General features: G+C 32.1%; 1 protein-coding gene across 1 annotated transcript; it reads left to right on the forward strand.

Moving 5' to 3' along the window:
• The first annotated feature begins 3,547 nt into the window (after positions 1–3,547).
• LOC127704557 (uncharacterized) lies at positions 3,548–10,323 on the forward strand. The gene is made up of 6 exons (XM_052208647.1): positions 3,548–3,840; positions 5,132–5,320; positions 6,238–6,414; positions 6,843–7,063; positions 7,870–8,087; positions 9,441–10,323. The coding sequence occupies exons 1-6, from the start codon at positions 3,730–3,732 to the stop codon at positions 9,527–9,529; spliced, it is 1,005 nt and encodes a 334-aa protein (XP_052064607.1). The 5' UTR covers positions 3,548–3,729; the 3' UTR covers positions 9,530–10,323.
• The last annotated feature ends 725 nt before the right edge of the window (positions 10,324–11,048 follow it).

Here is an 11,048-nt window from a genome sequence, read left to right on the forward strand (position 1 = left end):
CAAATTAAAAATTATATATTGAAAAAAAAAAATAGCTCACACCAAAATAATGAAATCTAAAAGGGTGATTATTTAGAGACATTGAAAGTATACCATAAAATGATGCACTACAATTTCCGTGGATTCGCGAAAAGTATCGTATTTTTTTTCTGAAAAAAAAAAAAACCGAAACAAATCGGATTTGGATGGGAAAGTATTGTAGATCATCGGCTGCAATTTTTTTACCATCTGGTATCCCTTTTGTAGTAAAATCAAGCCTTCTGGTGTTCTGGGGGAATTGTTTTTACATAGTTATTATTTATTTTGCAGTTTAAATTTTTCTTTGTCTTCGTTTTTTATTAAGATAAGATCAGCTAAAAATGTTAAAATAGGTAAAGATATTAATTAAAGGACAATATTAGCTATAGGAGTCGGCTAATATTTCAGTCGTGTTGTCCTTTCTGTAGATCTTGTCTTGTTGGTAACCATTATCACAATAAGGAGATGTGGTATGATTGCCAATGAAACAACTATCCACCAAAGTTAAAATAAAGTGGATGTAAGCAATAATAGGTAACCGTACAGCCTTCAACAATGAGAAAAACCAATAACGTATAGTCGGCTATAAAAGGCCCCGACATGAAAAATATTAAACAATTCAATTAAGAAAACTAACGGCCTAATTTATAACAAAACAATTTACGAAAAACAAATATGACAGACGTGAACCAACGACAACCACTGAACTACAGGCTCCTGACTTGGGACAGGCACACACACAATTAATGTGGCGGGGTTAAACTTGTTTGTGAGCGCTCAACCCTCCTCCTAACCTGGGACAGTGATGTAACAGCACAACATAAGAACAATCTATAAAAATCAGTTGAAAAAGGCTTAACTCATCAGATCGATACAAATAAAAACATTAAACAAAAACACAGGCAGGACGTGACAGGGTATATATCCATCCCCAATCCCTTACAATAAAAAAGACACTAAGTACAGATCTGAGAGTACTCGCATTTACTTACAGCTAGTTCAAAGCTCTTTCAAGGAGTCCATTGAAAATTTCAGTGGTGGATCCGGCAATTTTATAAAGGAGGCACTATGAATTATGAAAAATTTGATTAAAAAAAAACAAATATTTTAGGCCATAAGGAGGGGTGTGCAGCCGGGCAATAACTCGTCTTCTCACGGTAAGAAGTCAACTGACAACTTATACTTAAAGACGTAAACATTTTGTAAATTTATTCTTGTTGAACATGTTATAAAATTGAGAATGGAAATGGGGAATGTGTCAAAGAGACAACAACCCGACCAAAGAGCAGAAAACAGCCGAAGGTTACCAATGGGTCTTCAACACAGCGAGAAAATTCCACACCCGGAGGCGGGCTTCAGCTGGCCCCTAAACAAAAATGTGTACTAGTTCAATGAAAATAGTCGTCACACTAAACTCCAAAACATATAAATGAACTAAAATTAAAAAACATACAAGACTAACAAATTAAAGGACAGAGGCTCCTGACTTGGGACAGGCGCAAAAATGCGGCGGGGTTAAACATGTTTTGTGAGATCTCAACCCTCCCTCTTTACCTCTAGCCAATGTAGAATAAACAAACACACAGCAATACGCACAGTAAAACTCAGTTTGAAAGAAGTCCGAGTCCGATGTCAGAATAGGTAACAAAAGAAAATAAGCAAAATGACAATGATACATAAATTAACAAAGGACTACTAGCAGTTACTGACATGCCATCTAGACATCTATTTCATTTTTGTCAACAGTCAAAAACACAAAATGGGTAAGACTCGTCATTCAAGGGCAACAACTCCAATAATAAGTCAATTAATTGAACTCTATTTAGAGTCAGTTGAAGATTTCTTCATGATACCTGTTTATATGTACAGATGCTAATCGTGTTTGCTGATAAACGTCTGTGTTTATCTATTACAGTTTAGTTTTCAAGATAGAAGGTAAAAACATCAAAATTGGTCAAAATTCGTGATTTGAGGGCAATCACTCCTCTACTGGGGAGTCGATTAACCAACCGAATCATAATGACTTTTTTGTAGACGTTCATTTTGTTCTTGTTATGTCTGGGCTCTGGAGGGGGGACTTCAATACTTAATTGATAGGGGGTGTCGCTGGGGTTCTGTTACCCCATCCTTTTCATATAATTTAGATTTTAAAAATGTATATCTTTTCATATATTGCATAGGTAAAAATTTAACCTTAACCATATTTTAATTATGATCACAGGAGCGAAGGAGAATCACATTCCGGCATAATCGAGAAAAATATCACCTTTGCTCGGAGCTCAGATTTGAGGCTCAGATTCCTTAGTAATGTTTACTTACGGCGAGACTTTCCGGGCTGTGAAAAAATTACAGGGCCTTTCATTTATTGATCTTATCATATATTTCTGACAGTTTTCCACACCTATTCACGTATTTTCAAGCTGGAAAATGTGACCTATTCCAGCGGCACGTCCTATCACCTTGTATGAGGAAGTGGAATTTTGAGAAGTTAAAGCCAAAATCAAATAAAAATCGTATTTAGGGGCTCTAACGGCTTACAAGGAGTCAGTTGACGATTTCAATCATCGGCCTTTTTTTAAGATCTCGTATAAGGGTCTTCAATGATTGTACTGGTCCTTCATTTTTGCATTCTTTAATTTTTGGGGCGTGTGTCTTTATCTTTGAAAATTACGCTTCTTATGTAAAGTCAGTCTAATGAAAATTATTTTGCTTTTAAATTTGTCTGCAACTATAGGGGCCTACGATTTGTTTACTCTGTGCATCGTTCAATTCTGTAATCAGCAATGTACGTATTACCTAATTCTTTAATTATCCACGGTAATGTTATTCTTTTATACTTTTCACCCCTATGTTCTCTATTCTTTATTTTTTCTATATTAGTTTCCGTGTTTGGTATAAAGACATTTAATTTACAAGCAAATATTTTTAGGGAATTCAAATATATGCTGTACATGTACAATTAACTCGGTGAATATTATAATAGAAAATTATCAATGCAAAGTAAATAAGCTGTACAGTTATAAGACTCAATATTGCCAATTGTCATACATAAGGGAGCAACCATTTAACTTCAAGGGGGGTTATGGTTTTTTGTCTGAGTCAGAAATCTTTTTTTAAGTTTTTCTATCAATCAAATATTTTTTTTCAAAATTTAATATTTTTTTTTGTCATCTGCTTGACCACAATATTTTTTTCATCAAATTGGGGATCAGAATATTTTGTTAAATGGTCGTTCCCTAAAGGCAAGGACTTGACAATGTTTATCTAAATTTAGCCTATACAGTTCCTTGTTATGATATTTGTCTCTGATAAAGTTCCATCAGAAATAAAAGTTTAAGTATATTTTTCAGTAACAATTCTCAATAACAAATATTCGACTTTTTTTCTTCATTTAACGTTATATACATTATTTTTCCACGTATTAAAAATTACTTTCTATTGTTCCTTGATAAATATCACTTTTAAAAAAAGAAATTCCCGCGTAAAAGTTAATTCGACACGAGTATCGTCCCTTGCTTCAACCATACTCACTTCCTGTTGGTTCACATGGCGACAGATACACAGTAGAGAGGAACGGAAGGAATCTCAAACAATTAAAGGGAATAACAACGATAAATGGTCGATTAAGGACATCAAACGAGCATATAGTAGTCTGTTTGTGAAGTAAAAACTGTTAAACGATCTGTTTTATTGGCATACTCTAACGTTAATATGAGTTTTAAGGAGATTAAATATGAGCCTCGTCAAGATTGGCAACAAACCTCGACTGGTGTCGGACATCATCACAGACCTGGCTATTATTTCCCTGATTCCGAATTCCAGGTATAATGTCAGCATAATGAACCCAAGAGTAATGTTAAATATTGTAAATCGGTACTGACAAAGAATCGAGATTGATTGATTGCTCTTTGGACCCTTATTTACTTTATAGGGGACCTTATTAACAAACGTATTTACACTTTTGGTATTTAGCTGAATTTTGTCTCCGAATAACCTTTTGACGTCTAGCAACAATCACTTTTTAATTATGACGTCATTTTTATTTTAAAATTGTAATGTCAAATTTTACGGGAACTTGTGTGATTTAAAGTAATGGCATACAAGTGTAAATATGTTAAGGAAACAAAGTTGTATATATTATGATATATTTTGAGTTATTCAAAGGGCCTCGTGGGAGATTAGTATTGTACTTATATTGATGTTACCCTCTTTAAGTATTTATTATTATTATTATGATATGCTAGTGTTCGGTTATAATTAGTAAAGTACAGATGTACATAGGTTTAGTTCCCTTAAAACATAACAGAAGTGTTGCATGCTTAAAGTTCAGTACCCTATGGGAAATGTTTCAAGCATATTCAGGAGGAGAAAAAAGTTAAGTTACTCTCCTACCTACATTTTTTTAGGAGCCTAATCTCATATACAGATGAATAAAATTAGCACCAATACAAAAGGTAGTTTGATTTCACAAGCACAAAGGGCATAAAAATGAGGGTATCTTCACCGAATGTCAAATCATGATCAGCACATCAGACACTTGAGAAATTTTTTTTTTTTTTTTTTAAATGCAATCAACAAAAATTTTTTTCCAAAAAAGAATAAAAACACATTAATATATTTACAAACTGATCTAGATGTTTAAATGAACTGACTGTGGCTCATTGTTATTAATGACTTTAAAACAACCTTAAACTAGCTAGTATATCCAAGAAGCAAGGCACCACATTATTTTCAAATGTGTCTCATACTTTTTTTTATAATGAACCACAGTTACATGCATGGTTAAAACATATTTCCGTCATTGTGAACATATACAGTGAGGGTATGCAATATGCATTCGCTTGCATACACCTCATGGCTATTTGTTAATTAGCCAAATTTCAGCGCACACTGCTAAGAAGAATATGGCATTGCTTAATAGTTTGTCTATTTACTGGATTGGATAACCTGAGTATTTATGATATATTATTCGATACCTTATGATACTCCATTTGAACATGTTTAATTGTACAAAATGTAAAGATACTATTTTTTTTACATGTAATCTTTTTTCTGCTTTAAAATATGATCACTCATTTAAAATGTATAATATTAAAATTCTTAATTATTTCAGACATTAATAAGAGAACCACTTCCTCCTCCACTTGCCAAACAGGATGAAGTTACTAGAGATCAACACTTTGAGACCACCACTGGGAAAGCCCACGATAACAAATATCCATATGGACCATTTCATAATACTGTCCATACTAAAGCTCCAGGTCATTGGAAAGTCAACTATATTAAAGATTTAGCAGAAAAGGTGAACTAATTTGGGCTAGAGATGTTAACAATGAAAAGTCTGGCTTACTGAAACAATAATATACAATTAATAAACATATATATACATATTCAAAAGTCAATCCTAAATTGAGGTAAATTATATGGCCTTCCAAATACCGTTTTGATTCCTAACATCACTGAAGAGACATTAATTTCGAAATCCCGATATGGTGTACCAATTTTTGCACCTTATGTTTGCGGTATACCATCTTTTCGGCAAGTTTACTGTTTTCTGTTTGGTATTAAATTAATAATTAAGATCCATTTTGTTACATCTGGTGATCCGTTTATTTGGCAATCGCCATGGCAGTCAGTAGGGTTTAAGAACATCTGTTGTTCGACCTGCTAGTCAAATTGGTTTTGTTAAAATATACTTTTTCACTTTTTTGGTCTTTTGGAAAATGTTGTTTGTACTGTATTTAGACCCCTCTTCCAAGAAATTTGTTTTGCATGCACACACATAAAAATTGCGGTTTTTATCCAACGCAATCATAGGTTTGAACGTTGTTTTCAATTTAGACTTGTACATGTATATATATATGTTTATAAATTGTATATTATTTCTTCTTAATGTCTGCCTTCACATATATAACATTATTTTCTTGAAAATATATATATACGTACATTAAGAAGAAATCTAGCTTATGTTCAGAAACAAATATTGGTAGACTTATTTTATGTGGAAATTCAACTAAAACCTGTTTTGGATCATCTAAATATATTTGATAATATGTATATATTATTTTTTTTGTTGTTAACAAGATATGTGGGGTATACATCAATGAGACTGCAACCAAATAACACAAAAAAGACATAGAATGAGATCTGAAAGTCAACAAACATTTTGTTACATGAATTCACTTTCTGTTGTTAATTGAACTCAATTTGCCATTTTAGTTGGATAAAGGAGGCTGGAGGAAGCCTCTGTCTGCTGGCAATCAGATGTCAGAGACTAAAGAGGAATTTAGAAACAAAGCAGGAGTAAGACAAAAATATCATTTTGACGATGCAGCTGGTCTGAACATCCCACAAACGTACACACAGTGGGACCACCATGTTGAAGGACCTTCAAAGGTAAGTTATGACCTAAAATTTAAAGATTTTTATTTTCATTTAAGAAAAATAAGTGCATACAAGAGGAAAATATGAATTGCAAATAATAAACTTATCTGTTTAGTTGCACAATGCATTTTCCTTAGTTTTATGAACAGAGTGGTAAATGTTTATGTCTAAAAAGTATACAAACCACCAAAAACAAAGATGATGATGATGATGGATGGATGTTTAATGCCCAGTGACAAGTTAAATGCAAAGTTCAGTCTGAGTGAACATGATTTGTGCATAAATCTAAATTCCAGATAAATGACATTTAAATATATTTTTATATTTATACCATTATACAGTTTTGATATAAAACAATACTAGTTTTAAATTTAGGAACAGAAATGATCCAATTTAAATGGTATTTCTTTTAAAATTAAAATTTGTTCTTTTACCAAAAGTATGGTCAAGGATCAACACAGAATCCAAAACTCCAGGCAAAACCATTCTATGTGAGAGACCAGGGTGTGCTTACACTAATGGACCCTTACCTCACAACAACACAAAAAGACCATAGATCATTTAAACCAGATGAATTGAAAAAATATCCCAAGAAAGATGTAGCCACTTACTGGGACTGTGAGGATTATCCTAAAGCATGGGGACATGGAAATAAACACAAGTAAGTCATCGGAGTGGTATGGGGGTCCATTTCTGTATTCTTAATTTCTTTAATTTTCTATGTCATTTTTGTCTATTTATATTTTTTCCTCATTTTTCTCTTTTCTATATATTTTAGCACCCCATTATTTTCTATTTTTTATATTTTGGCACCCTATTATTCTCTATTCTTTATATTTTAGCACCCCATGATTCTCTGTTCTTTATTTTTTGTGCCCTTTATTCTGCGATTTTTTTACCATTTTTCTCTACTCTGTAAACCCCATCCAAAGCCTCTGGTATACAATTGTTTATTTTTTAAATATATTTTTATGCTTATATCATTCAGGGACTGGGACTTAAACTGTTACCAATCCCTGTCATTCAGTCCTTCCAAAAAACTCTAATATAGTGTATGATATTTAGTTATAGATCTACCGGTAAGTCCATCTACATTTTGGATGACCTACTTTTGATGGAATTAGGCTAGGGCCCTTTAAATTTGGCAGGAAGATATATTCCTGTTGTCCTGGCACATCTGATTATCTTACACAATGGACTTAATGAAATTGTGAGATGTCAGATGGGAGACAACTCTTAAATTCCTTCAGTACATGTTATTTGTTATAATGTCTGCAGTTACTCTACTTGAATGTTGGGTTTTGCATTTTGACATGTGATTAAGTATTATGAAAATGGCAGTTAGGTCTGAAGAAAGTTAGGATACTTTAAACTTAAAGTCTATGATCATACATGTATTTCTTTCATATATGTACATATTGATTCTTAAATGGTATGTTTTATTTATAAAATTACATTTAATTTCAGTCCAGTACCAAAAGATAATGTACGTAGAGAACAGTTACCTATGATAGATCCCACATGGTTCAAATCAAGGACAAAAATACCTCGCCAGCCTAAATCCTTACTGCCAGTGCCACATGGAGGCCTCAAGTCACTGTACACAGAATCTTTTATCCAACCAACAGATGTTAAAGCTAAAGAAAACTTCTATTGTCCTGTAGATACTCCATGGGTCCTACCACGTAAGTTTTACTACATTACCACACAAAATGTTGGTTTACTATCAACCTCTTATAACTAATTAGTTAACCTTGTGGGCCTTGGTGGCTAAGGTGTCTATGTTGCTCATTTACAGCTTCTGGTCTTAATTGACTAGGATTGTAAGTTTTCTTGTTGAGAATAGAAATGAGTACTGAAAGACACATTAAACACAAACAATCATTCAATCAGTTAACCTTGAACATGTTCATGATGTTTATGAATTAGCTCTGACATTTGAAGTACTGACATCCTATTGAAATATGAAATGATGTAATATTTATGGGAAAAAACGGAGATGCTATAGAAAAAGGTTATCAATGCTTTGGTTTAAAATGTCATGGTTTTGATTAATAAATTGCTTAGTGTCACATTAGCCTGCAATGGATATATTGTCACTTTATGTTTTGAAATTGAAGGGATTTAACAGTAAATCAAAATTTAAAATCATTGTATATGAGGGAAAAAAAATTGCAGTACCATGTTTCATTTAAGAAATAATTCATGGGGGCTTGAACCCCGGGTTGGCCATTTATGCTAAATATTTTACCTCGAGCGACAGCGAGGGGTAAAATATCAGCATAAAGGGCTAACCAATGGTAAAATCAATATAAATTCAAGCCCTCATGAATTATTTCTATTCTAATAGGACAGACAGCGATTCATTTGGATAGGAGCGCTCTATGTGAAGGGAAATGTTCCAGTAATTGAACACACTATTAATATTGTCGTAAACGATGAAGAAAATTGATTCTTATATGATATACAATAACATTCTAAGACAGATTTGGATCAAGAAAATTGAATATCTTACTTTCATTTAAGAAGATATGGACATTATACAAATTCTTACCATTGTTTGTTTATGTTTTCATGTTTTGACGACTTTCAGTTTCCCATTCATGTATTTTCCTGTAAAAACCTTACATTTTTACGTCATCGATTAATTGTGTCATTTACACCATCTGAGGTGAGGTAAATCTTTCATAAAAAGCATACGACGTGGGAGTAGGATTGGAAAAGCCCAAACACATCATTACGTTGCCTATCAGCTGACATATGAATATATTTGAATTTTACCAAGGGTGTGTACTCAAAGCGTTTGAAGAACGTCATATTAGAATACAAAATATAAAATAATGTACTTGATTATTACAATATTTAATCACTGTGAAAGTAAATCAGCCAATTACATTTATCATGTACTGGTTGTTGTCTGAAAATACTTTTAGTATTTGTAAAAAAGTGTGACCCACAACAATATCATGCATAATGTTCTATTCAAATGTTTATCTCTCTGTTCCAATATTTTTTTTAAATATCTTGTCTATTTTTAGCACCAGGAACTAAATCTGTAATGACAGCACCAAAAATGTACAACACAGAATACCAAAATGTTGGCAGTGGAAATCCAGTGACAGTGTAAAGAAGCCTCTTGACAATGGACACTATTCTGAAGATTTTAGTTTTTTGAGAAAGTCAAATCATGATAAATTTCAATCATGGATTAAGTTGACCTGATAAAATCATATTCAGTGCAATCAATGTTTTTATCAGGCTATATTTAAAAAAAATAGTTTGTCATAGCCTTACTGACCATTGAACAGTTGATAAATCAATTTAAACAAATCAATCATAAAATAAGGAAAACTGATTAAAACAAACATAAAACAAAAATCTTTAATCAGAATTTTTTTTTAAGTTTTCTGTGTTCTTATCAGGCTATGACAACCAAATTATAATATATGTTGGCATGTATAAACTATAATCATGTGTATGAATCAGAAGAAAATCTATGGTTTAATCATGTTACAACTCTAAATTTAGTTTACTATTAAGCAAGACTATCTTGAACACTTTCTACGTTTTATATTTTGAGCAAGCATACTGTGATATATTTGCTTTTTAAGAATTTTATATATATATTGTTATTTTTTAATTTCATTGTTTTATAACATCTTACTGAAACTTGTATTTCTTACATCATATTTTAGACTATTTTAATTCTATATCTATATTGCATTTTAGAGCAACACAAAGTCTTATGACAGCTGATCATGATGTGTTGTAAAGTTTTTTAGATAATTCTATAGTCAGACAGTTTTGTTTAATATTGTCTGTGTCACCTCATGTTTTATGTCTTAAGTTCATTGTATAAACTGTTTTCAACACAAGACAAAATGAAATATTTGTGAAGAAATAAAGAAAAATAATAATTGATTTATATAGTATATTGTTATTATGCCAGTTTGACCATAACATTCTGTACTACCATAACTTAAATACTGTAGTACAGATGCTAAAGTCTGTATTTCAATGTTCATACTACAGAAAAGATACTCCAAATAAGGCAATGTTTGTGTAACCCTTTGTTTCATTGAAAACAAATTTTGTTGGTTTATATGAGGGTTTTTTTTATCAAGTTTGTTGGAGTTTTTCAAAGGGTAGATGCCTCACCAAGATAAATGCCCTTGGATAATATCTTCAAATTGGATATTTTAAAATAGATTTGAGTCTCTTGGAAGATTGATCCTTATTTAGGTTGTTTAGTTAGAATATATATATATGTTATCACCTCTTCAAAGGTATAATGTGAAGGCAAAAGTAACAAAAACAAGATAACCATAACAAAACAAACAGTAGTTCACAAAATGTTATACAGATCATTAAAGAATATTGAGGAACACTTAACACACAAAACATACAGGATCTCAAATGCTCCTGAAGGGTAAATACTTCCTGCTCCACTATATGTAATGGTTCATGTCATATTGCTATAGCTGTACTAAAATTTTGGTATGATGCTTCAGCTAGGCACTGCAAGTCATTTCAAACATGCTCATTGGTATAGCAAATGCTTAGATAATTGGTCGAAATTGGTTCACTTGAAGCCTTGATGTGTGGTTCATGCTCATTGTTGAAGTCAGAATGGTAGCCTCTCAGTC

The sequence above is a fragment of the Mytilus californianus genome, unplaced genomic scaffold, assembly GCF_021869535.1.
Source record: "Mytilus californianus isolate M0D057914Y unplaced genomic scaffold, xbMytCali1.0.p SCAF_6, whole genome shotgun sequence".
Lineage (NCBI taxonomy): Eukaryota > Metazoa > Mollusca > Bivalvia > Mytilida > Mytilidae > Mytilus > Mytilus californianus.

Coding starts and splice junctions, on each gene's coding strand:
- LOC127704557 (XM_052208647.1), top strand. CDS start 3,730: ATGAGTTTTAAGGAGATTAAATATGAGCCTCGTCAAGATTGGCAACAA. Junction 3,841..5,131: donor TCCCTGATTCCGAATTCCAG/GTATAATGTCAG, acceptor TAATTATTTCAG/ACATTAATAAGAGAACCACT. Junction 5,321..6,237: donor TTAAAGATTTAGCAGAAAAG/GTGAACTAATTT, acceptor TTGCCATTTTAG/TTGGATAAAGGAGGCTGGAG.